Genomic DNA, 27,406 nt, shown 5'->3' on the forward strand with positions numbered 1-27,406 from the left:
AGTGCCAGATCTGAGCCTCGTCTGTGACCTACACCACAGCTCATGGAGGTGCCAGATTCCCAACCCACTAAGCGAGACCAGGGATCAAACCCGAATCCTCATGGATGCTAGTCACATTCATTTTTGCTGCACCACAGTGGAACTCCTGGGTCATATATCTTACGCATTTTTTTTTTAGCTTTGTAAGAAATCAAACTGTTTTCTAAAGTAGCGGAACCATTTGATATTCCTACTACTAATATATCAGAATTCCAGTTGCTCTGCATCCTTGTCAACACATCGCAGTATCAGCTTTAAAAAAAAGTTAGCCATTCAAATAGGTGGGTAGGGAGTTCCCGCTGTGGTTCAGTGGGCGAAGAACCTGATATAGATTCGATCCCTGTCCTTGCTCAGTGGGTGAAGGATTCAGCGTTGCCATAAGCTGCCGTGTAAGTCACAGATGCAGTTCAGATCTGGCATTGCCATGGCTGTGGCTCCAATTTGACCCCTAGCCTGGGAACTTCCATATGAAAAAGAATGTGTATATATATATATATATATATGACTGGGTCACTTTAGCAAAAATTGACAGAACATTGTAAATCAACTCTACCGTAATAAAAAAATTAAAAAATTTAAAAACCCAAAACTCAGTGGGCAGTAATATCATTCTGCAGTGTCAGTTTGCATTTTCCTAATAGCTAATGATGCTGCACATCTTCCCGTGTGCTTACCTGCCATCCATGCATCTTCTTTAGTCAAATGCCTATTCAAAAAACTAGACTGAAAACTAGATTCTTATTTTATATTATTGAGTTTATAGAATTCTTTAAAGTTTATGGACACAAATTTTTTTTTTTGTCTTTTTGCTATTTCTTGGGCCGCTCCCGCGGCATATGGAGGTTCCCAGGCTAGGGGTCGAATCAGAGCTGTAGCCACCCGCCTACACCAGAGCCACAGCAACGCAGGATCTGAGCCGCGTCTGCGACCTACACCACAGCTCACGGCAACGCCGGATCATTAACCCACTGAGCAAGGGCAGGGACCGAACCCGCAACCTCATGGTTCCTAGTCGGATTCGTTAACCACTGCACCACGACGGGAACTCCTGGACACAAATTTTTTATGTGTAATTTGCAAGTATTGTCCCTTTGCTATAGTGAACACTACAGAGAAAACTGATAAAACGTAATGAGGTCCTAGGATTGTAATGGATCAAGGTTAATTTTACTTTGTAAAATTGCAGTCATAAAGAAATGTATTCTTGTTTATAGGAAATACACACTGTAGGAATTTGGGGATGATGTGGCTACAGGTTCATAATTTCTCTCAATGGTCATAAAAAGTAAGTTTTTATACGAGCAACTTTTCTTTTTTTGGCTGTGCCTGCAGCATACAAAAATGCACAACAGGAACTCCTCACAGAGATTTTTAAATTAGCTTTACATGTACTGAATATGTGTTCCATTTTTATCGAAAATAAAGCAAATATTTGATTTTAAAAAGGATTAATGTGGGTAAAATTGCACTGTTTGAAAGATAAACCAAAGCTCTTTAATACATTATTGTTATTTAAAATGGTGATGAAGGAGTTCCCATCGTGGTGCAGCAGAAATGAGTCTGACTAGGAAACATGAGGTTGCAGGTTCGATCCCCGGCCTTGCTCAGTGGATTAAGGATCTGGCGTTGCCATGAGCTGTGGTATAGGTCAAAGACACAGCTTGGATCCTGCGTTGCTGTGGCTGTGGCACAGGCCAGCAGCTGTAGCTCCAATTCAACCCTAGCCTGGGAACCTCCATATGAAAAAAAAGTACAGTCAACATTATCCAAGGAAGCAGTAAATATCTTTCCCAGAGAGAACATTTTTCTTCTATGATTTCTTTGTTTAGGGGAGAGACTTTTCTAGCTTTTTATCAGCAGTTGCTGATGCTGTGCATTTTTTCAGGTAAGCAGTTCTGCAATCTGCCACCAGACTTGGCTAGCTCTGTGTTATCTATACAATTCCACCCCCTCTTTGGTGGTGGTTTCCCTTTTTTCTTTTTTTTGGGGGGGGGTTGGGTCTTTTTAGGGCTGCACCCATGGCCCTAAATATAGAAGTTTCCAGGCTAGGGGTCAAATCGGAGCTGTAGCCGCTGGCCTACACCACAGCCACAGCCACAGCAGATCCAAGCTGTGTCTGCCACCTACAGCACAGCTCATAACAACACCGGATCCTTCACCCACTGAGCGAGGCTAGGGATCGAACCTGTGTCCTCATGGATACTAGTTGGGTTGGTTGCCGCTGAGCCACAACGGCAACTCCCTTCCTTTTTTCTTAGAATTTTGCCATTGATATGTTTTTAGAGTTCATGTCTTCCAGCCATAACTTTAACACTTGTCAGTCTCTCTAAATCCTTACAACATACGTGGCTGGTCACCAAGCAGCTACTGGACCCTCAAAGCCACAGTTTGATGACTCTCATGTGGATGACATGAATACTGGCTTGACTGTGACCTCTCTGTGACCTCTTGCTAAGTCCTGCAGAGCCAGTTTTTCCCTTGCAGTAACGACATGGGTCATTAATGATTAATTCTTCCAGTAATCATCCCGTGAAGTAGGGTAGGGGCCATGGCGAATGACAAATATGCATTTGTAAACACTAGAACCAGACACGGTTTTGTGAGATGCTCACACTGAAAAGCCACCAGAGATCTGGTCCCACGGAAGGGACTTACATATTCCAGGCTCCTAGCTTATGCTCGTAGCTAAGTCAGATGCTCTTACGCTGGAATGGCTGATAACTTAACCATAGTTGAGGTCTCCTAAGTTAAACATATGTATGGCTGGTTTCACTGTGATTTCCCACAATTCTTTCCACAGAGAAAGTTTCTCCAAAGTTTTCCTCTAAAACACAAAAGTATGGAGTTCCTGTTGTGGCACAGCGGAAACAAATCTGACTAGTATCCATGAGGATGCAGGTTCGATCCCTGGCCTTGCTCAGTGGGTTAAGGATCCGGCGTTGCTGTGAGCTCTGGTGTAGGTTGCAGACACGGCTGGGATCCCGAGTTGCTGTGGCTGTGGTATAAGGCCAGCAGCTGTAGCTTTGATTTGACCCCTAGCCTGGAAACTTCCATATGCCACAGGTGCAGTCCTAAAAAGACACACACACACACACAAGTAAGTTGCAGAATTCCCTTGTGGAGCATCGGGTTAAGGATCCAGGTGGTCACTGTAGTGGCCTGGGTCACTGCTGTGGCACGGGTTTGATATCTGGCCTGGGAACTTCATTCATGCTACAGGTGTGGCCAAAAAAACAAAAACAAAAAAGGAAATTGCTTGATCAACCTCTGCTACAGCCAGAGGACTGTGATGCCCAAACTCTGCCTTTTAACAGAGAATAAAGTAAGTCAATGAAATAAGTGGAAACAAAAACGGTATTATCAGTTGGCATAAACTGTCCTAACAGCAATAATTTTTAAAATGAGTGTTTTATAATTATTGCTCTGTTTGCATCCTTTTTTGGCCACACCCACGGCATCCCTAGTTCCTGGGCCGCAGTAGCAACCCGAGCTACTGCAGTGTTGATCCTTAACCCATTGCACCACCAGGGAACTCCTATTTGCACCCTTTACTTAACAAATGGAGGCAGGCACTTTGTCTTCTTTTTTTCTTTTTAAGGCCACACTCACGGCATATGGAGGTTCCCAGGCTAGGGGTCAAATCAGAGCTACAGCTGACTGCCTACACCACAGCCACAGCCATGCAGGATCTGAGCCTTATCTGCGACCTACATCACAGCTCACAGCAACACCGGATCCTTAACCCACTGACGGAGGCCAGGGATCGAACGTGCAACCCCATGGTTCCTAGTCAGAATTGTTTCCGCTGCGTCACGCCAGGAACTCCACTTTGTCTTCTGTATTTTATGATTTAGAACACGCTTTGCATTAATAGAACATCCAAACTAATGAACCATGATCATAAGCTAATCATGTGGTTTCCCACCCTGAGAACATTTCCCTGAGGGGGAAAAAAAAAAACTCATTACATTCTAATAAAGCCACAGATCCTTGACAATGAGAGCCTGCGTCGCAGAGTTCAAACCCCCAAAGCCTATAGCAGGACGAACGTCTCTATTCTGATGGAAGGCATCAGCTGTGTTCATTTAGATCACAGATTTTAGATAGTGCTTAACTTTTTGCTTTTTAAAAACTGGAGGTGTAAACCAAAACAACTCTCCGATCTCCGTTTTCTCAGCAATCTTTGAGGACTTGCTCTTCTTTTCAAAGTTATATTTTGTGAATGAAAAGCAAAGATGAAATCCAGATCTACTTCTGTAAATAAAATTTTATTGGCACACAGCCTCACCCACTGGTTTACATCTTGTCTTTGGCCACTTTCCTGCAAAGGTAGGGTTGCGTGCATGTGACAGTGACCGTGTGGCCTCAGAACTGCAAGTATTTATTATCTGACCCTTCCCAAAGTAAGTCTGCCCATCCTTGATCTAGAATTCATTTCCACCTACCACGTACAGTTTTCATCATTTGGAATGTCATCCACTCAATGTATCAAACCTTTGGAATCTTACAATAGAGTCCCGCTCTGTTTTAAACTGTTTCTAGATGTTCTTTCCAAAGTTAATTTTTCCCCCAGGGTCCCCGAGGCTTTGATTTTAATTAGCAAGTTACCAAGGTGCCACCATCTTGCCACCTCAGCCCAGACCTACAGTGAATGGAAACTCCAAACCCAAGCTTACTTAGTCGTCATTAAACAGAAATGTACAAAAGGTCAAAAAGTAAGAATTCCCAGTTATAAAAAAATAAGCCCTGGGGATGTGCTGTATAGCGTGACTATAGCTGATAGTACTGCACTACATTTGAAAGTTGCTGTGACAGATCTTACCACGAGGTAAAAAAATGTAACTATATAAGGTGACAGATACTGACTAAACTTATTGTGGTGATCATCTCACAAAACATGCATATGTCGAATCGCTAGGTTGTATTCCTAAAACCAATACAATGTAACATGTCAGTATAACTCAAAGTGAAAAAAAATTCTAAAAAAAGAATAACAAATTTTAAGACAACAAGTACTCTTCTTCTGGATTGACCAGGGAGTATGGAAGAGAACTAGAAATAACAATATGTATTTTCAATGTCAAAAAGCGGGAAAAAAAAAGTCACATTTAAACGATTAATAAATGAGTTCCCTGGAGGGCTAGTGCTTAAGAATCTAGCATTGTCACTGCTGTGGCATTGGTTCAGTCTCTGGCCAGGGAACTTCTGCATGTCGTGGTTGCAGGAAAAAAAAAATGTAATAAATAATCAAGGACTTCAGCCAAATAAATTTAATTTTTTTTTTTTTTGGTTTTTAGGGCTGAACCTGTGGCATATGGAAGTTCCCAGGCTAGAGGTTGAATTGGAGCTACAGCTGCCTGCCACAGCCACAGCCACAGCCACAGCCACAGCCACACTGGGTCATCTGAAACCTACACCACAGCTCACCACAATACTGGGTCCCTGATCCACTTAGCGAGGCCACTGATTGAACCTGCATCCTCATGGATACCAGTCAGATTCGTTCCCACTGTGCCACAACGGGAACTCCTAAAATGTTTTTAAATGTAATGAGCACCTGCTGTGTCAAGACATACACTGGCAGCAGGCAAACCAAGGGGGAAACTAGGAAAAAATCCACATTCTGGGTTTCAAGTAAGACAGACTTCCACAGACACAGCAGAATAGCAGGTAATAAAGGCAAAAGGAAAGCCAGACAATCCCAAAAGTGTCCAGGGTCCTGGGTCAACAACCTGGGAATAAGGGCAGAGACTGCCCAGGCAGCAGGTGTGGGCAAAGACCCAGAGCTCCCGGCAGCAAACGGGGGTGGGGCGGGGGCGGGGTCGCTAAACCGCCCCAAATGGATTCACATCTGCAGTAGCCTGGCGCCAAGCCCTGTGTCCTCTGAAGGCACACAGATCAAGCCTCCCTCTCCAGAGGGAAGAAAAGAGAAGGGTTGCTCAGTTCTTCAGCTGCAGCCGTGAGCAATATCCACTGTGCCAATTTCCAATCTTATATCTAAACATCTGTTTACTTCAAATTACTAGCACAAAACTAAAACGTGATATTTTTGGCTCAGGAGTTCCACTCCTTGGTATGTATCTAGGAGCTCAAAACAAACCATCCACGTAAAAAACGTGAACACGGATGTTCACAGCGGTATTCATAATAGCCAAAAAGTGGTAAAAATCCAAAAACATTCATCAATTGAGGGAAAATGAAAATGGGGTATACCCATTGAATGGATTATTATTCAGCCATAAGAAGGAAGCAAAGAAGCCAGATCCAAGAGACTCCCTTTGATGATTCTGTGCTTAGGAAATGCTGGAATAGGCAGAGCCATCGGACAGAAAATACTTCGCTGTGTCCAGGGCTGGGATGGGAAAAGAAAATGACTGCCTAACGGAAATGGATTTTCTTTTTGGGTGATGAAAACATTCTGGCATTAGTGGTCATGGTCGCGCAACTCTGTGAATAAACAAAAAATCCGCTGGATTATACACTTTGCAAGTGTGGATTTCATGGCATTTTTCAATAAAGCTGTTATTTTGTTTGAAAGGCGGGAAATATAGTCCCGCAAGTCTTTTTTTCTCTCTTATCTCTAAATCATAATCTGAGGGATTCTAATCAAGGGCCGGAAGCTCATCGTCCGGCCTCTGAATTAATTTTATGCCCACAAACAGGCCACTACTGGGTGCCCGACTGAGCCCAGCCCAGGACAAAACCCAGTCGGTGGGCCAGTCTTTGCGGTGGAGCAGGGCGCGGTTACTAGGCAACAGCGGCCGCCCCGCCCCGCCCCGCCCCCCCCAATTAACCAATCAGGCTCGCCCGCACGCAGCGCTGTACTCCCAAGTACGCCAGCCGGAGCTTGACCTCACGCACTCGGGGCCCTAGAGAGCCCAGAACCGGCAGCCCCCGCCCCCACCGCTTTCGCTCAGCCAATCAGAAGGGAGAGTGATGCGCGTTCTGTGCGTGCGACCGCGGCCCCCGCGCCAGGGCTTCCCCGCCCCACCCCCACTCCGCGGGCCCTGCCCGTGGGGAGCCGGTTCGGGGCCCCGTCGGGCGGGCGGGGGAGGGGGCGCCTGCCGCCGCGCGCCTCGGAGGGCAGCCTACCCTCCGCCACGCCCGCGAGTAGAGAGTTCCAAGCAAAGCACCCGCTCTTAATGGCGGCTGCGGCAGGGGCGGGGTACGCACCTGAGGTCCCCGCCGGCGGGCAGCGCCCTGCCGGTCGCGGGGTCCGAGGGCTGGGCCACCCGGGAGTGGCGGGGGGCCGAGGGCGGCGGCCGTGACCGCGATGAGGCGAGGACGCTGCGTGTGGGTGGCGGCCGAAGCCCTGCGCTCCACTATCCCTCCTTTTTCTCTTTCTTTTCCTTTTTTTTTTTTTTTTTTTGGCTTCCTGGAAGGCAGCCTTGACTCGTGTGTCCGCAGCGCCCCAAGTGGGAGTTGCCGTTTCCGGTGCCGTGAAATGCAGTTCGCTGCACAGTTTGCTGAAAGGCTCTCAGTCCCCTTCTGCTCTAGGCCAGCCGTGCTCATCCATCCCCGGCCTTTGATGATGAGTGGCTGCAGGTGTCTGGTCTCACGCTGTGATACCGCCCTCAAACGTGGACATACTCTCTTGCTGTTATTTAATATGATACTCATTAAATTGCAGTTTGTAGCTTTAAAGCGGTGAGGTCACAATTCCAGTGATCGGTGAATCTGCCTTAAAGCCCTGGAGTTATTTGTTATAGAACAGCGTGAACTGACCTTTTGATGGGGTCATTGGCATTGCCAACCAATCATGAGCTGTCCATCAGATGGTGCTGGCGTTCCAGCAAAGAGTTGAATATGACTATAGTGTTATCTAATCAAACTTAAGTTACAGATTTATTTTAAATATGCCAAAAGGAGAATAAGATAATAGAAATATTTACCTGTTGCTCAGATTTAACGTAGTGTGCCTTACTTCTTTTTCAGCCATACTCGCAGCTAGCAGAAGTTTCTGGGCCAGGGACCCAATCCCTACCATAGGAGTAATCAGAGCCACAGCAGTGACAACGTGGGGACCCTTAACCCGCTGAACCACCTGGAAACTCCGTGTATATTCGAGTTGATACGTTGCTTGAACTCATAGGCAGCAGCACTGATTGTAACTCGTGTCTGAAAGGAAGCGTAGCTAACACTAGTATTTTCTACATAAGGCACATCATAGCCTTCTTGTGCTTAGAAACACAGGTAGCACTTAAGTACTATATTTGATGACCATTTTAAACAGCAAAATCACACACACACACACACACACACACACACACACACACACACACAGGCATGGAAGCACAAAATGTGGAAAATGAACATTAAATAGACCTGGAACAGGACACTCGTTTACTATGTTAGAGCTGAAACGAGTGTCACCTCATTCTACTTCAGCTGGGAACATGTAGGGCAGGCAGAACAACTTGTTTTTGCCACTGCTGTGTCTGCAAGATCGGGGAAAGGAAGGTGAGTATTGCTGTTTAAATTTACCTATAAATTATAGTGAGTAGGTGAATTCACAAATATGAAATTAGCAAATAATAAGGATTGACTTTTGTTGTTGCCCAAAACAATGGGAGTGTAAGACTCTCATACTTAAAAATGTAACCTGGAGGGGAGTTCCTGTCGTGGCTCAGTGGTTAATGAATCCGACTAGGAACCATGGGGTTGTGGGTTCGATCCCTGGCCTTGCCCAGTGGGTTGGGGATCCGGTGTTGCCGTGAGCTGTGGTGTAGGCTACAAACGTGGCTGGGATCCTGTTTTGCTGTGGCTCTGGTGTAGGCCGTAGCTACAGCTCCGATTCGACCCCTAGCCTGGGACCCTCCATATGCTGTGGGAGCGGCCCGAGAAATGGCCAAAAAGGCAAAAAAAAAAAGGTAACCTGGAAACAATTTTCTTTCCTTTTTTTTTTCTTTTTTGGCCACCCCAAGGCATTTGGAATTCCCAGGCCAGGGATCATATCTGAACCACACTTGCAACCTACACCGAAGCTGGGGCAACACTGGATGCCAGGCTTAACCCAGTATGCCAGACTGGATATCTAACCTGTGTCCTGGCACTGCAGAGATGCTGCCGATCCCATTGTGCCACAGCGGAAACTCCTGGAAACAACTTTCTAATCTGCTTTAAAATCTTGTATAGGGGGGTTCCCGTCATGGCGCAGTGGTTAACGAATCCGACTAGGAACCATGAGGTTGCGGGTTCGGTCCCTGCCCTTGCTCAGTGGGTTAACGATCCGGCATTGCCGTGAGCTGTGGTGTAGGTTGCAGACGCGGCTCAGATCCTGCGTTGCTGTGGCTCTGGCGTAGGCCGGTGGCTACAGCTCCGATTCGACCCCTAGCCTGGGAACCTCCATATGCCTCGGGAGCGGCCCAAGAAATAGCAACAACAAAAGACAAAAAAAAAAATCTTGCATAGGAAGAATTTTGGTGTTTTGAACCATTTGTTAAAAGTGTGAAAATACAGGCGTTCCTGTTGTGGCTCAGTAGAAACAAGTCGGACTAGTATTCATGAGGACATGGGTTCAATCCCTGGCCTCGCTCAGTGTGTCAGAAATCCGATGTTGTGGTGAGCTGTGGTGTATTTCACAGACCAGCCCCAGATCCTGTGTTGCAGTGGCTGGGTGGAGGTCGGCAGCTGTAGCTCCAGTTTGACCCCTAGCCTGAGAATTTCCATATGCAGCTCTAAAAAGCAAAAAAAAGAAAAAAGTGAAAAGACACATTTTGTTATTGGTTTGAAAGAACGACTGATTGACAGCAAGAGTTGTGTATATGTACCACCTCTTCTTCTCTCTTGAATCCATTCCATTAAACCCCCATAACTCCACTAAAGTCTTTTCCACGGTCACAAGGGACCACCACCTGGCGGCAGTCATTTTTCAGTCTGTGAATCACTTGATCGATTGGCGTTTGACAGCCAGTCACTACATCCTCTTTGAAACACATCTGGGTTTGTCAGATACCATTCGGGACTGCTGTTCTGCCTCTTGTTCTGACCGCTTTTCTTAGTCTGTGGCAGGTCCTTCTTCCCACCGCCCCCCAACCTTTCCATAGTGCCGTATCTTGGTGTTTAGCCTTGGTCTCTTTCTCGGCTGCTCTCATTCCTTAGAAAACCTCATCCAGTCTCAGGGCCTTAAATCCCATGGGTAAGGGTTTTGTCTGTCAAGTATGCCCATTTTCAGCCCAGCCAGGTCCGCCCACTCCCAGTCTGTATAAGCACCTGCCTGCTTTGAGATGTTCACTTGGGGGATGACTATGTGTCTCAAACAGAACATGTCCTGCCCTCTGCCCAGGTCCTCCTGCTTCTCAGTTAATGAAACTCTTCCAGTACGCAGGCGCCAGCCCTGGAAGCATCCGTTTCTTCTCCCGTGGCCCACAGGCATCAGACAATCCAGTCAGTTCCAGCGCTACCCAGACTCCGCCACTGTCTCACCACCACCACACTCGTCCAAGCCAACACCATCTCTGGCAGTAACTCCCACTCGATCGTCCTAATTCTGCCTTAATCCTCTTCAGACTATTCTTAACACGGCAATCAGAAGAATTCTCTAATTTGTAACTCATTTCACTCCTCTGCTCAAAACTGCCCCTCTCACCCCGTCTCAGAGTAAGTGTAACCGCCCTGACTTATGCTTCTGGCCAAGATGAAGTAACACGTATTGGATTTATCCTCTTGCCTGACGTGGCTGAGAAACCAACAAGCAAAATACATGATGATGAGAAAAACTTATGAGCAAGTTTCTGGCACTAAATTTACCAATTTAAAAGAAATGGACAAAATCCTTGAAAGATACAAATTGCCAAAGCTTCCTCAAGGGAAATAGATAATTTGAATAGATCTATATCTTTTTTTTTTGTCTTTTTGCCATTTCTAGGGCCACTCCCGTGGCATATGGAGGTTCCCAGGCTAGGGGTCTAATCAGAGCTGTAGCTGCCGGCCTATGCCCAGAGCCACAGCAACACGGGATCCGAGCAGCATCTGTGACCTACACCACAGCTCATGGCAATGCTGGATCCTTAACCCACTGAGCAAGGCCAGGGATCGAACCTGCACCTTCATGGTTCCTAGTCGGATTCATTAACCACTGAGCCACGACGGGAACTCCTGAATAGCTCTATATCTATTAAAGAACTTGAAATTTAATTAAAAATCTTCCCATAAAGAAAATCCTAGGCCCAGATGGCTTCACTTGTAATTTCTACAAAATTTTAAGGTAAGAATAAATCTACACAAACTCTTGGCAAAAGTTCAAGAGAAGAAAATACATTCTAACTCATTGTCTGAGGACAGCGTTGCTATGATATCAAAACCAGACAGACATCACAAGAAAAGAAAGGCCCAGGCCAATATCCCTCATGAAGACAGATGTCAGTATTCTTTCTTTTTCTTTTTCTTTTTTTTTTTTTGTCTTTTTGCATTTTCCATGGCTGCACCCTTGGCATATGGAGGTTCCCAGGCTAGGGGTCGAATCGGAGCTACAGCTGCTGGCTTACACCAGGGCCACAGCAACGCAGGATCCGAGCCACATCTGCAACCTACACCACAGCTCACGGCAACACCGGATCCTTAACCCACTGAGTGAGGCCAGGGACCGAACCCGCAACCTCATGGTTCCTAGTCGGATTCGTTAACCACTGAGCCACGGCGGGAACTCCTCAGGTTACAGCATTCTTAATGAACTTTTTTTTCCCAAGATAAAAGGAATATATGTAAATACAAAGACTTGTACACAAATGTTCTGAATGGCTTTATTCATAGTATCTGAATGCAGAAAAAAGGCCAGATGTCAGTCCAGAGGTGGATCATTAGACAAATTACGGCACATTGGTGTGATGGAATAGTCCTCAGCAGTTAAAAAAAAAGAGTGAATTATGAGTGCCTGGAATCTCCAAATCATCATGCTTAGTTAATGAAGACACACACAGAAGAGCCCATGTTCTATGATCATTCATGTGTATACTTTTAGGAAGTGCACACTATTTCAGAATGGCAGAAAACATGTCAGTTTCCCAGCACCAGGGTGGAGAAAGGGATCGACCACAGCAGACAAGAGGATGCTTTCGGTGTGGAAGGAGTGAGGCTGTATCTCAGTTGCGACGCTGCTCCCACAGGTGAGTACGTGTTTCAGAATTCATCAAACTATATAGTTTTAAGGAAGGCAGTTTATTTTACGTAAATTAGGGAGTTCCCGTCGTGGCGCAGTGGTGAACGAATCCGACTAGGAACCATGAGGTTGCGGGTTCGGTCCCTGCCCTTGCTCAGTGGGTTGATGATCCGGCGTTGCCGTGAGCTGTGAGCTGTGGTGTAGGTTGCAGACGCGGCTCGGATCCTGCGTTGCTGTGGCTTTGGCGTAGGCTGGTGGCTACAGCTCCGATTCGACCCCTAGCTTGGGAACCTCCATATGCCACGGGTGCGGCCCAATAAATAGCAAAAAAAAGATAAAAAATAAATAAAAAATATTTTCCGTAAATTATACCCCCATATTGATTAAAAAGCCAGCCTGTCACATTTCTGTACTGGGAAAGATAATTTTAAAATTATTTAAAATTAAGCTGACGCAGCAGGATTAGCAGCATCTTGCGAATGCAGGGACAAGGGTTGGATCCCTGACCTCGCTCAGTGGGTTAAGGATCTGGCGTTGCCATGAGCTGCGGTGTAGGTCGCAGACGTGGCTCAGATCCAGCATTGCTGTGGCTCTGGTGGAGGCTGGCAGGTAGCGCTTCTGTTCGCCCCCTAGTCTGGGAACCTCCATATGCCACAGGAGCGGCCCTAAAAAGACCAAAGAAGAGAAAAGGAAAAAGGAAAACTGAAAGAAGAATTTACCCACAAGCAGAGGGCTGAAGGCAGCAGATGGCAGAAGGCACTGGTACTACGTGAGTCTACCACGTTTGTGTGACACGGGAAGACTCAAGACGGTAAAATGTCATTTCTTCTAGTTAATTTCTCTCAATTATCTCATGAATATAATGCTATTCCAATAAAAAAAAAATCCCAGTGGGATTTTTTTTTAATGCAACTTGGCAAGATGATTTTAAAATTTATATGAGAGTAAATGTTATGAATCGCAAAGACAGTTTTGTAAAAGAACAACGTAGAGATTTGATTGAATAAAAATCAGATCATATCATAAAGCTATAGCAGGTGTCATATGAGTTCAAGAATAAATCGGTAGAAATAAAAATTAAATGCAGAAACTGACCTATGTATTTGGAAATTTAATGGCATTTCACATCTTCAGATCAAGTCTGCTAATAGCCTATAATCTGAGGACAATCAGATATCTCTGAAAAAATATCAAGAAACATACAATCTGGAGTTCCCATCGTGGTGCAGCGGAAATGAATCCAACTAGGAACCATGAGGTTGCGGGTTCGATCCCTCGCTCAGTGGGTTAAGGACCCGGTGTTGCTGTGAGCTGTGGTGTAGGTCACAGACTCAGCTTGGGCCCTGTGTTGCTGTGGCTGTGGTGTAGACTGACAGCTGTAGCTCTGATTCGACCCCTAGCCTGGGAACTTCCACATGCCAAGGGTGCGGCCCTAAAAAGGAAAAAAAAAAAAAAGTACAATCTGGTGTCATGCCATTTTAAAAAATCAACTCTAAATCTACCTTAAAAAATAAAAGTATTAGATTGTTTTTAAAATGTTATAGCATGTCTTTATTATCTTGGGTAGTAATCTTCGTAGACACAGAAAGCAAAAGCTCCAAATAATAAAATTGATAAAACTGACTGCATCAAAATAAAATTTTGTAGGACAGGCATTCTCCTGTGGTGTAGCGGGTCAAGGATCTGCTGTTGTCACTTCAGTGGCTTGGGTCCTTTCTGTGGCACAGGTTTGATACCTGGCTGGGGAACTTCCACATGCTGTATGTGTGGCCAAAAAAAATCTTTTTTTTTGGACGAAAGCATAAATTAAGAAAAAAGGATAAGCAACAAGGTCCTACTGTGTCGCACAGGAAAGTATCCAATGTCCTGGGATAGACCCTGATGGAAAAGAATGTGAAGAAGAAAGTGTATATTTGTATGACTGGGTCATTCGGCTAAATGAAAGAAATTGGTACAAAGTTGTAAGAGTTTCTATGCAGAATATATAATTTACATCTATAAGAAGACAACCCAGTAGAAATGGGGTTAAGGGTATGAATAGATGAACAATTCTCAGTAAAGGAAACATGAAATGCTAGTAACCATAGATGTTCAACCTTCTAGAGATTATAGAAGTACAGTGAGTCAATCATGAGAAATGCTTTAGGTGTCAGATTGACAGACATTTTAAAAGTTTGTATCAAGGTGTTCCCACTGTGGCACAGTGGAAACGAATCTGACTAGGAATCCTGAGGTTGCGGGTTCGATCCCTGGCCTCGCACAGTGGGTTAAGGCTCCAGCGTTGCTGCGAGCTGTGGTGTAGATCACAGATGTGGCTCGGATCACACGTGGCTGTGGCTGTGGTGTAGGAAAACAAATTGAAAACATCGATTAATTTTTTTAAATGAACATTTTCTATGACCCAGTAGTTCTGTTTATCAGTTTCTACCCAGGAGATACCTTCAAATAAGTGCAAAAGGAACATGCATAAGAATATTCACTGCAACAGAAAAAAATGGAAACAACCCAAATGTCCATCAAAAGAAGAATGGTTAAATAAATGGTTATTCACAGGAATATCCAAGAGTGGGAAGGAACGGGGTAGGTCCAAACATTGTTATATAATATCTCCAATATAGTTTTAGTGAAAGAATGAGGTTGCAGAATGAGATACATATTCTTCTGATTTTTTAAAAACACACATAACAAAAAATAATATTTTTCCCATGGTAGCAGATATATGTGGTGCTGTGGTGAAGATAGACTTTAGTCTTAGCTATGTTGAATTTTTTTTTTTTTGCAACGGTAAATGTCATTGAATTGTACACTTAATAAAAATTTAGATATATTAGACTAAGTTCACTTTTTTTTTTTTTTTTGGTCTTTTTAGGGCCACACTTGCAACATGCAGAGGTTCCCAGGTTAGGGGTTGAATCAGAGCTACAGCCGCCAGCCTACGCCACAGCCACAGCAACGCAGGATCCTTAACCTGCTGAGCAAGGCCAGGGATTGAACCCATGTCCTCATGGGTGCTAGTGGGGTTTTGTCCACCACTGAGCCACGACAGGAACTCCTAAGTTCACTCTTTCCCAAACTAGACAATTTCAGTTACCCAAAGTAACATAGAAATGAGAACATCTGCAAGAAAATGCATAAGTGGGAACATTTAGCTTGGCTAGCAACAGACATTTTAATACTTTCGGAAAGCTCATGTTTTGCTGTAGAACCATGTTTTCCTAATAGCAATGTATGTTGTTTTTTTGTTTTGCTTTTTAGGGCCATCCACACCTGTGGCATATGGAAGTTCCCAGGCGAGGGGTCGTATCGGAGATTCGGCTTCCAGCCTATGCCACAGCCACAGCCACAGCCACAGCAACTTGAGATTCCCAACCCACGGAGTGAGGGCAGGGATTGAACCCGCATCCTCACAGATATTAGTTGGATTCCTTTCCGCTGCGCCACAAGGATAACTCCCCCGAATAGCAATTTGGACAAAAATGTAACTTATTTGCCAGCATAAAACCAGCATATAAAACCAGCCAGGCTTTGATAGTAAAATATAAAAGCCCAGTTGTGACAGTAAGTCTGGTCTCCTTTAGCCAAAACTTTTGAGGCTGTTTCAGCCTCTTGCTGTTAGCGGGAGCCACGCAATTGATGGGCAAGCATCACCACCCAGTGGCTGTGGTTCATATTGCAGCGTTTGTCCCCGTGCCCTTTGTTCCTGAATCTCAGACCCATGGTTCTTCTAGGTATCCCTTAAAAGAAAAATTCAAGAAATTCTAGAAATTCAGGAGCCCCACAGAGGTTCATCAGTTTTTTTTTTGTTTTGTTTTGTTTTGTTTTTGTCTTTTTGCTATTTCTTTGGGCCGCTCCCGTGGCATATGGAGGTTCCCAGGCTAGGGGTCGAATCGGAGCTGTAGCCACCGGCCTACACCAGAGCCACAGAAACGCGGGATCCGAGCCGCGTCTGCAACCTACACCACAGCTCACGGCAACGCCGGATTGTTAACCCACTGAGCAAGGGCAGGGACCGAACCCGCAACCTCATGGTTCCTAGTCGGATTCGTTAACCACTGCGCCACGACGGGAACTCCCATCAGTTTTTTTAACTCTGGCAAGTAAAGATTATTTAAAAGCTTACTATCTCCCAGCACTTCTGTTTGTAAAAGAACAGACGTTTAAAACCAAAAAATAAAAGAGAAGGTCATACGATAGATAAAAGCACAATCCTGACAATCCTGCTTGTGAAAGAATGGTTGAAAATTATATATGCATTTCATACATATAAAAATACATCATAACTATATTAATAATCATAGTGTTTGATTGTAGGTGTCAATTCAGCTGAGTAACAGGATTCCCAGAGGTGGTTAGAAGTTACTGAGTGGGAGTTCCCGTTGTGGCTCAGTGGAAAAGAATCCGACTAGTATCCATGAGGGTGCGGGTTCGATCCCTGGCCTCCCTCAGTGGGTCAGGGATCCGGCATTGCCATGAGCTGTGGTGTAGGTCACAGACATGGCTGGGATCCCGTGTTGCTGTGGCTGTGGTGTAGGCCAGTCGCCGCAGCTTTGATTTGACCCCTAGCCTGGGAACTTCCATATGCCGAGAGTTTGGCCCTTTAAAAAAAAAAAAATTCTGGGTGTGCCTGTGAAAGTGTTTCTGGAAGCGATCTGCATTTGTACCCGGGAAACTGAGTGCCGAAAATGGCCCTTTCTGATGTGTGTGAGCCTAGTAGAACCAAATGGCTGAGGAAGACGGAATGTTCTCTCTTTTCTTGCCTGCAGGAGTCTAGTCTCAGAGCAGCCTCTGCTACTGCTACACACACCTAGTCACTCTTGAGCTTCTCAGAGATGCTAGAGCTTCCTCACCAGGGCATCTCTTACTGCCTTAGTGCAGGAAGAGTCTGCTGGGCCCTCCCAGGGTAGGTTAATCTGCTCTACCATCCCACCTCCCCCGCCTTCTGACTCTCCTCCCTTCCAGGGAGGTCCAGCATCTCCACCTCACTTACTGACGCTGTTGTCACATGTGAACTTCACGGGGCCATCCCAGCCGCATGTTAGATCCGGCACGTAGCCAGGATGTTGAATGTCCTGAAGGGAGTTCCCATCGTGGCTCAGTGGTTAACGAATCTGACTAGGAACCATGAGGTTGCAGGTTCGATCCCCGGCCTTGCTCAGTGGGTCAAGGATCCGGCGTTGCTGTGAGCTGTGGTGTAGGTTGCAGACACGGCTCGGATCCGGTGTGGCAGTGGCTCTGGTGTAGGCTGGTGACTACAGCTCCGATTAGACCCTAGCTTGGGAACCTCCATATGCCGTGGGAGCAGCCCAGGAAAATGGCAAAAAGACAAATAATAATAATAATAAATAAAAATAAAAAATAAAAGTCCCGAAGTCGCTGTCCCTGTGTCAGCAAACACCCTCCCTCCTTTCTCTGATTCCGCCCCTCTGGTCCAGTACCTTAACGATATGCATGAACCCACACGTGTTCCCCTATCCTGCTGAGCCCGGGACTGCAGTTCTGTCAGGAGTGAGCAGGTTCCTCCTACCACAGGTGGCACCTTGGCGGGTCGCACCTTGGGAGGATGAGCGTCATCCTGTGAGGCATCCACTCAGGTGGAGTCTTAGCCTGGCATCTAGGCCAGGGGAGGCTGTTCCCCTCTGCCAAGGGAGAGGGGGCCACTTCTGCTGGCCTGGGTATTAGTTGGGGGTGTGCTCCCTGTTGTAAGAGTCTCAGGTATAATATTCTCAGTCCATACTTTATTAGGACTCCTTAGACCACGTTCTGACATTATTTTGATAAATGTTTAGGGGACAACTACAAAAGGCAAGATACCGCCTCTGTATTCTGAGTGACAGTCTGTCACCGTGGGTTTGAAATAGAATTTGTCAGTAGGTGGCGCTACCGAGCACCGACTTACCTGACCAGGGCCCCGTCCCCATCTCAAGTTCCCACCCCTTTGCTATCAGAGTTTGACTTCGGGCTGGGAGACCTGCCCGAAGTCTGTACATCCTGCCTCTTCTGTAGCTCTGTCACCCCGGAATCCCACGCTTCTGGCTCCTTTGGGACGGCAGGACATGGAAGTCTTCATAAACGGCATGGGCAAGCCCTGCTGGTTTTCCCAGCATGCACCGAGCAAATAGTTGCCTGACCTAAACCTGTCAGTCTTTCTTCAAGGCCTCCTACACACTTAACAAAGCCAGCTAACCCCACAAAGTTGCAATTACTATTAACCCCATGCTAGTCGTGTCAGATGTGCAGCTTAACCCACGGCTCTGAGTCTACCTGTGCCCCATCCCTCCACCACAGGTAAGAAGGGCCTTAGCAATCTTGCTGCTACAACAAGCCAGGGGCGCTCGCCACCCACTACAGGTGCTGGTTGTCTTAGCTTGTATTTGTCCCACAAGCTTAAGAGCTTTACCCAGATCAGGTATAAGGGGTGCTATTCAGGCTGCTCTTGTGGTCAGTGGGCCTCCTGATTCTGCGAGTACTTGTAAAACATGCACAGAGGGTCTCCCTGAATGGACCTCCGTGGTAACCTTTACCCATTGGTGCCTCAACCTATTGGTTGAAAGTTGCTTCTAAGACATTAATGCCTTGGGGGGGGGGGAGTCTTGGGCGCTCCTTTCTGTGTCTGAGGCATCTCTGGAGTTTTGAGTCGAAGTTTTGTTTTATTTTAGGCCATGCCCACGGCATAAGGAAGTTCCTGGGCCAGGGATTGAATCTGAGCCGCAGCTGTGACCTATGCCACAGCTGTGGCAACACCGGATTCCACTGCACCACAGCGGGAACTCCTTGGGAAGAAATTTTTAAATGCCCGGCATGGACATGGGAAAGAAGCTTGAAGAGAGTGGAAGCCTGTGTGGAGCTGCTCATCCTCCCAGGTCAGAGGTGTCAGACAAAGGCCGAGAGGGGTGATGGCGACACTGGACATTCCTACTCTGTACTCATCTATAGAGTCACGGGTTCAGGTAAAAGCTCCAAACTTTACAGTGGCCAAAAGGCCAAAGGCAACCCTTCTCCCCCCATCTTTCCAATCTCCTCTCCTACTCTGTCCACCTCCTCTCTCACCTCCAAGCACCTCGCCCTCTGTGTGCGTGTGTGTGTGTGTGCACGTGTGTGTGTGTGCGTGTGCGCACCGGGGGTGGGGTCCCGTGTCCTGTCCCAAACACACTCCTGGTGGTCAGTTAGCATTTCATCGGAGTAGCCACACACAAGAGGCAGCTCCCCTGAGCCTCCAGGCATCTCCCCTTCCATCAGCACTGGAAGGTTTGCTAATTAGCTTAATGAGTGTTAGAAATGGATTTAGTGAAATGAGTGGTTTGTTACTTGGTGGATCAGTCAAAGCCCAATGAGGAGGAAGAAACCACCCTGCAATTTAAACGGGGAAAGTTTCACAGGAAGAGGTTTTTGTTTTTTTTGGATTTTGTCTTTTTAGGGCCGCATCCGCAGCACATGGAGGTTCCCAGGCTAGGAGTCGAATCGGAGCTCCAGCTGCCAGCCTGCACCACAGCCACAGCAACGCCAGATCCGAGCCTCGTCTGCAACCTACACCACAGCTCACAGCAACACCGGATCCTTAACCCACTGATCGAGGGCAGGGGTTGAACCCGCAACCTCATGGTTCCTAGTCGGATTTGTTTCTGCTGCACCACGACGGGAACTCCAACAGGAAGAATTTTTAATATAACTGGGATTGGAGTAAGAAGGGTTTGGCTGGTATAAAGAAACCTAAAGAAGAGAGGCACAGTAGCTAGAGGGAGCAGCCCCCAGCCCTAGGGCTGAGACAGGGTGCCCCAGAAAGAGGCCACCCCCGGAGCTGAGACCTAGACCTTGTTGGGAAAGGCTCAGCCATGGCTCACTGAATGGCAGGGTCACTGAGTGCTGCACTGGCGGAGTGCACGGGAGCATCACAGAAATCCACTTTTTTTTGGGGGGGGGGGCAAGGAAAATATTTCTTGGGAAGGTGCTTCAGTGGCCGCTGGGCTATGACATTGCCTGAGGGGCTGCTGGAGGAAGCTGGCGGCTGCTCTGTGCTGCTGGCCCCCACCTGCGGGAGGGGGGTGCTGGAGGAGCCCTGCATGCACCCAGAACCAGCAACGAATGCCTCTTTCTCCTGCTGTCTCTCTCCAGGAAAAACGTTTAAAGGCACATCTTTGTTTTTCCAAAGCAGGCGATGAAGGGTGGATTGGGAGCTGAGAAGGCCTCAGTGAGATGTGCACTGATACCTGACGACATTGGCATTGGAGCATGGGTGACATGGGTTTTCCTTTGTGAAATGAGTGGCAGTCAAACTTGGAAAGCAGACTTCTTTCTCGCTCCCTCCTTCCTTCTTTCTCTTTCTTCCTCCCTCCCTCCCTCTCTTCCTTCTTCTCTTTCTTTCTTTCCTTTCTAGAGCTCCATCTGTCCCAGGCTAGGGCTCAAATCAGAGCTGCAGCTGCCAGCCTATGCTAGAGCCACAGCAACAGGGGATCAGAGCCACATCTGCGACCTACACCACAGCTCATGGCAGTGCTGGATCCTCAGCCCACTGAGCGAGGCCAGGGACTGAGCCCCAATCCTCATGGATACTAGTCGGGTTCATTACCACTGAGCCACAGCGGGAACTCCAGAGAGCAGATTTCTGAGATAATCCCTGCCTTGCATGAACAAGGTATGAAAATTCAGTGAGGCCTTCAATCTTAGAGATCTTCAAGCAGTTCAGTTAAGCCTAATACCGACTGCCTTTACCAGGGAGACAAAAATTCTGTTTCTGCAATGTTCTATTTGTCTTGGGGAAATTTTTATGCACTGGTTCTGTATCTAAAAGGACAGCTAGGACTTTTGTGAATTTACAGAATAGGTATAATGAGTTGTTTTATTCCCCTTCCTAATGAATCTTTTTAAGTAAACGTCTCTTGGTGTGATAAAATTTGACTTGAGACTCACTTTGATTATAAACTGGCAATGAAATTGTGGGACCTTAGTTAACCATTACCAAGGCAAAATTTTGGGGGGTTGTCATTTATGCAAAACCTAAGTTATGCGGGACTATTTTGGGTTGGCTTAAGCTGCTTTCTATTTTTTTTTTTTTTTCTGTTTTAGGGCTGCACCTGTGGCATATGAAGGTTCCCAGGCTAGGGGTCGAATTGAAGCTGCAGCTGCCGGCCTACACCGCAGCGCCAGCAACGCCAGATCCAAGCCACATCTGTGAACTTCTCTGCGGCTTGCAATACCAGATCCTTAACCCACTGAGTGAGGGCAGGGGTTGAACCCACATCCTCATGGATACTAGTCGGATCCTTCACCTGCTAAGCCACAGTGGGAACTCCAAATTTGTAGCTTACTTTTTCTTTTTTTGGCTTAAGCTGACTGGGTCCGTGCGTAGCACATACAGCAAGCGGTCTCTCACCTCTGGGCCTTCGTACTTTCTGCGCCCCATGCCTAGAACCCCCCACCCAGCATGTCTGCTGGCCCACTCTTTCATTTCTTTGTGCCTTGGTCCAGAGTTTTCCTGGAATGTTAGTTTGTATCTTCTTAGAGGTAGACCCTGTCAACATCAATAACAGCCAGTTCTTTTGCCAGCAGAAGTGGGTTTATTCAGGAATAGCAAAGGAACTGCCATTTGGAAAGCACAGCTTTGGCAGAGCACAGGCAAATCCAGAAAACAAGAAAAGGGAACTTGCTATTATAGGGGAAAGGGGATCATAGGATGGGCTGTGATAACTAAAGAGTCCACTGGAGAAGCTGGGAGCCCAAAGTATAGAGGCTTCTCATTGGTTGGGCTGCTAAAGTAAAGGCGCCTTCCTCATGGATCCTAGTCGGGTTCGTTAACCGCTGAGCCATGAAGGGAAGTCCCTAGATGAGCTTCTTCTTCTTCTTTTTTTTTTTTTTTGTCTTTTTGCCATTTCTTGAGCCGCTTGCGCGGCATATGGGGGTTCCCAGGCTAGAGGTCTAATTGGAGCTGTAGCCACCGGCCTACACCAGAGCCACAGCAACGCGGGATCCAACCACGTCTGTGACCTACACCACAGCTCAGGGCAATGCTGGATCCTTAACCCACTGAGCAAGGTCAGGGACGGAACCTGCAACCTCATGGTTCCTAGTTGGATTCGTTAACCACTGCGCCACGACGGGAACTCCGTAGATGAGCTTCTTGAATTAATTCCACACCTGGAACTAACCCAGTATTAATGTTACCCCCAAGACCAATTCAAATGACTTCATGGTCCTGGCACCTGCCTTGTCTTCAGTCTGGGAAACGTGTTTTTACTGTGCTGTGGCGACTTGTGGTTGATGTTTTACCATTCTGTGGGGCTCTTTTACAGGGGGAGAGGGGGGAACCCTGACGGGTAAGCAGTCATGAGACTGCTCCTCCCAGGCCTCCCACGACAGGGCATGTAATTAACCGAACCGACCCTCTGCCAGCACTGAGGGCAGGCTTCCCTTGGGCTGAAGGAGGCAGGGGTAGACCCTGAGGCAGACCTGTTCCCGGGAGGCGTGGATTCCTCAGGTGGTCATCGTGGGCTCCAGGACTCCCCAGAGACCTTCCCCGGCCTTCCGTGGACCAGACCGGGGTGTGGACACGTGGATGCAGACGTCCCTCTTTTCCTCTCTCATTTAGACCCAGACTTGCATCGTGGCCTGATGGCTCTCCCAGCTTTCCCAGCATCCCCTCCCCCCTTTTCTCTTCCAGAGGTATTTCCCCTAATAAAATCCTTGCTCATCTAAATTTACAGATATCGGAAGTTCCCTTGTGGCCAGTGAGTGAAGGATCCAGCATTGCTCCATTGGTGGTGTAGGTCACAGCTGTGGCTCAGATTCACCTCCTAGCCTGGGAACTTTTGCATGCCACAGGCGCGGCCAAAAAAATTAAAAAAAAATTAATTTATAGATACAGAGTGAAGGTAAAAAGAGGGCAAATATATATCATGTAAACAGTAACAATAAGAAAGCTCGAATGAGGAGTTCCCATCATGGCTCAGTGGAAATGAATCTGACTAGTAACCGTGAGGATGCAGGTTCAATTCCTGGCCTCACTCAGTGAGTTAAGGATCCGGCATTGCCATAAGTTGTGGTGTAGGTCTCAGATGCGGCTCAGAACTGGAGTTGCTATGGCTGTGGTGTAGGCCAGCGGCTACAGCTCCAATTCAGATCCTAGCCTACAAACCTCCATATGCCATGGGTGCGGCCCTAAAAAGACCAAAAAGCAAGCAAGCAAGCAAGCAAGCAAGCTGGAATGCGTATACTACTATAAGGCAAATGGGACTTTTAATAAATGTTACAAGGGAAAAAGAGGGACTTGAAAAATTATAACAGTGTTGCCTTTAGGAAGATGAAACATTCATAACCGCATATTCACCTAAAATAAGAGCCACAAAATACAGGAAGAAAAAAGTAACAAAATTGAAGAGAGAAATGGATTGAGAGAAACACAAATTCAACAGTAATAGTTGAAGGTTTCATCCGTCTTCCTTTTTTCCCTCTCAGCTTCATGGAGGTAAAATTGACAAATTAAAAAATTGTACATAGTTAAGGTTAAACTTTTTTTTGCCCATCTAATCCAATGCAGGTGTTGTGAAATTGACAGCTAACGTCGGAGTTGGGAAAGGCCTGTAGAGGGCGCTCTCATGCCCCACCATGCGGCTTCAATTACTCGGAACAGGAGACAAATGCCTACATCTGGGACAGGAAGGTGCCTTTGCTTTAGCGGGTCATCCAATGAGAAGCCTCCATACTTTGGGCTTCCAGCTTTCTCTTTCTCTTTGGTTATCATAGCCCCTCCCAATTATCCCCTTTTCCCTATAAAAGCAAGTTCCCTTTTCTTGTTTTCTGGATTTGCCTGTGGTCTGCCATAGCTTATGCTTCCCAAGCTGCAATTTCTCTTCCTATTCCTGAATAAACTCACTTTTGCGGGCAAAATAACTAGCTATTACTAGAGTTGTCACAGCTATGAAGCAAAGAGGAGAGAAAAGGAGGCAAGAGAAGGAAAATCTAAAAGAGATAGTTTGCTCTCAGCATTTGGGATTAATATTTGGGAATGACTGTCATGGATCATAATGGGCTGCAAGAGCATCTACAGGCCACGAAATTCAAACATTGCTTCTATTTTTTCCTTTTTCTTTTCTTTTTTTCTTTTCTTTTTTTTTTTTTTTTTTTGTCTTTTTGCTATTTCTTGGGCCGCTCCTGCGGCATATGGAGGTTCCCAGGCTAGGGGTCCAATCGGAGCTGCAGCCACCGGCCTACGCCAGAGCCACAGCAACGCGGGATCCGAGCCGCGTCTGCAACCTACACCACAGCTCACGGCAACGCCGGATCGTTAACCCACTGAGCAAGGGCAGGGACCGAACCCGCAACCTCATGGTTCCTAGTCAGATTCGTTAACCACTGCGCCACGACGGGAACTCCTTTTTCTTTTTTAAGCTGCACCTGCAGCATAGGGAAGTTCCCAGGCTAGAGGTCGAATTGGAGCTGTAGCCACTGGGCTACACCACAGCCACAGCAACACCAGATTCAAGACACGTCTGTGACCTACACCGCAGCTGACGACAATGCTGGATCCTTTAACCCCACTAATTGAGGCAGGGATAGCATCCGCATCCTCATGGATACTAGTCGGGTTCTTAACCCACTGAGCCACAATGGGAACTCCACAGCTCATTTATTTTTAAACTTCATTTCTTTCTTTTTTTTTTTTTTTTAACCTCCTCATTTTAGAGATGAGATCCAGAGAAGGGAGACAACTTCCTAACATCAGGGATCAGGTCAGTAGCAGAGCCAGCACAGGAACCCAGGTGCTCAGACTTCCCAGTCGCTCATGAGGGCGTCCTCCGTTGCATGCGAAGCTCTAGCACTAAACCGGTGAGGACAATCTGCCGTTATGAAACCTTGAAGAAGGTGCTCCAGCTGGATCCTTGAAGGTGAGTAGGAATTTGCTAGGCATCTGCGGCGAGAGGAGGGCAGTGGGAAGGGCATTTGAGGTACTGTGTGCAACGTGGGGAAACCTGAAAAATCCCTGGGGTTTAGAAATTACAAGCAGAGCCCCCTGAGTTGGTCCTAAGGTTGTGGGTTATTGTTAAGCTGTTTAACAGGCAGAGCCACCTGACTTAAGGGGAGTGACGGGCTGAGGGGCAAAGGTGATGCTGTGGAAAACAGCAGGGATTGCAGCACTGACCCAGCGGCGGGAGAGCAGGAACAGAGGCAACACGGCCAGGTAAGAAATGACGAGGGACCGTGGGTAGGGGGCGAGCACTACGCTGGAGTCGTACAGTGTAGGCAACCCCTTAAATTCTACTCCTGCTGACTGCCAAAAAAGCAAAATGAAAGCGCCCACCAGAGCCAGCAGCGTGCTCCGCAAACGTGCGCTGTGCGGCAAGGAGAGTGAGTTCAGGCCGGCTGCGGGCTGCTGCAGCTCCGCGAAAAGTTGCAAACTAAGTGCGCAGGGCCGGGAAGGGTTCCCTAGGTCGACTCACTCAGGATCGGGAACTAACAGGCTCCGCCCAGCCCTCTCGCCTCCTTGAGCCATTGGCTACCTTCAGCGCCTTTGCCTTCAGCCATTCGTAAACGTGACGCTGGGTTCTTCCGCCGGGGCTTGGGGTCAAGGGTCACCAATATGGCAGCGCCCAGGAGCGGCTGAAACGTGAAGCGGAGGATGGCGCTGGTGGCGCTGGCGGCGAGGGCTCGGCTGGGGAACTGGCTGAGCGGGCCGGGGCTGGGGCTGGGGCTGGGGCGCGGGCACTGGACGGCGGCCGGGCGCTCGAGGAGTCGGCGCGAGGCGGCCGAGGCCGAGGCGGAGGCGCCAGTGTTCCAGTACGTGGGCGAGCGCGCGGCCCGCGCCGACCGCATCTTCGTGTGGGGCTTCAGCTTCTCGGGGGCGCTGGGCGTGCCCACCTTCGTGCTGCCCAGCTCTGGGCCCCATCCCCACGCCGGCTCGCGGCCGCGCCGCAGGATCCAGTCTGTACCTTACCGCCTGGAACTGGACCAAAAGGTGCGCTCTGCAGCTCCCTCCCTTCCTCCGTTTCCTCCTCGGGTCTCCGCCGCCTCTCCCGAGGCACTTGGCTCTTTTGGAGAAGTCGGCGACGCCGGGTGGACGGACTTCGGGGAGAAAGATCCTCGACCGGGCTGCGGGCGGGGGAGGCCCTAGGGCGCTGCCAAGTTGAGGGAGTGGCCGAAATGTGCTAGGTGTTTTGTCTGTCTCTCATTTGCGCATCACCCCAGGAGTCGGGTTTGTGGCACAGTTATGGGCGAGGAAAGGCAGGCTCAGAGAGGTTGGGAGGAAGGTCCGTGGCCCCGCAGCTGGTTGAAGTTTGTATACTAGGATTCGCCCTCGGGCCAGGCTCCAGCAGAAGTTCTGATTTTAGGAAAGACGATTTTATGAGGTCGGAGAAAACGTGGCTGGTTGGAGTCGATGAACAACTTGGAAAGGAAACTAGAGCGCTTACAGGAATTGAAGGATGACGGGTCTAAACCCACTGGGGTGGTTGCACAGAAGGCCCTTGAGTTTACTCAGTTTTGAAAAGGTGATGCAAAGAATCGTTGCAGGACGGCAGTTTGTCTTGGCAGCCAGCACCCATTAGTGCAAAAATGGATGCTTAGGATAGATTCTTGCCTCGGGTGGTTGTGGACATCTTGATGGGTGGTGAAAAAGAAGCAAATTTGATCGGTTTGGCTTCTGACTTCTCTTTCAAGGATATCCAGTGATTTTTTTTTGTCTTTTTGTTGTTGTTGTTGTTATTGTTATTGTTGTTGTTGTTGTTGCTATTTCTTGGGCCGCTCCCTCGGCATATGGAGGTTCCCAGGCTAGGGGTTGAATCGGAGCTGTAGCCACCGGCCTACGCCAGAGCCACAGCAACGCAGGATCCGAACCGCGTTTGCAACCTACACCATAGCTCACGGCAACGCCGGATCGTTAACCCACTGAGCAAGGGCAGGGACCGAACCCGCAACCTCATGGTTTCTAGTCGGATTCGTTAACCACTGCGCCACGACGGGAACTCCTATCCAGTGATTTTTTGCATGAAAAGGGTAGATCGAGAAAAACAGGGAATTTAAGCTCCAGATGATTGAAAAGTTGTTTTGATTTCTTCATTTTAAGTTGTAGGAGTTATTTATGTATTTTGGATTAGGTACCTTGTCATATATATATGTTAGGTGGAAATATTTTCTGCCAATCTATGGATTTTGTTTTTCATTTCTTAATACTGCCCTTGGGAGAGCATAAGCTTTTAATTTTAATGAAATTCAGTCAAGTTTTTCTGCTGTGAATCGTATATTTGGTATATTTAAGAAATCTTTGCCTAATCTAAGATTACAAAG

At 47.4% G+C, this 27,406-nt stretch overlaps 2 protein-coding genes across 6 annotated transcripts in view; one reads left to right on the forward strand and one right to left on the reverse strand.

Annotated features, from left to right (window-relative positions):
- Positions 1-7,686, reverse strand: part of LOC125127210 (general transcription factor II-I repeat domain-containing protein 2) — a 54,525-nt gene extending 46,839 nt beyond the window's left edge. For 3 of the 4 annotated variants that reach the window (XM_047779909.1, XM_047779908.1, XM_047779907.1), the window contains exon 1: positions 7,213-7,405. The gene's annotated coding sequence lies outside the window, so the exon portion shown is untranslated. Of the gene's footprint in view, positions 1-7,212 lie in introns of all 4 variants that reach the window. The other variant, XM_047779910.1, reaches the window with a different exon arrangement.
- A 17,171-nt stretch (positions 7,687-24,857) lies between these two features.
- Positions 24,858-27,406, forward strand: part of RCC1L (RCC1 like) — a 33,445-nt gene continuing 30,896 nt past the window's right edge. The window contains exon 1 of one of the 2 annotated variants that reach the window (XM_047779912.1): positions 24,858-25,011. Coding sequence is in view for 1 of the 2 variants with exons in the window: in XM_047779911.1 (XP_047635867.1) it covers positions 25,743-26,078 (336 nt within the window). In the remaining variant the exon portion in view is untranslated. Of the gene's footprint in view, positions 25,012-25,617; positions 26,079-27,406 lie in introns of those variants that run through there. The other variant, XM_047779911.1, reaches the window with a different exon arrangement.

This window comes from Phacochoerus africanus, chromosome 5, assembly GCF_016906955.1.
Source record: "Phacochoerus africanus isolate WHEZ1 chromosome 5, ROS_Pafr_v1, whole genome shotgun sequence".
Taxonomy (NCBI): Eukaryota; Metazoa; Chordata; class Mammalia; order Artiodactyla; family Suidae; genus Phacochoerus; species Phacochoerus africanus.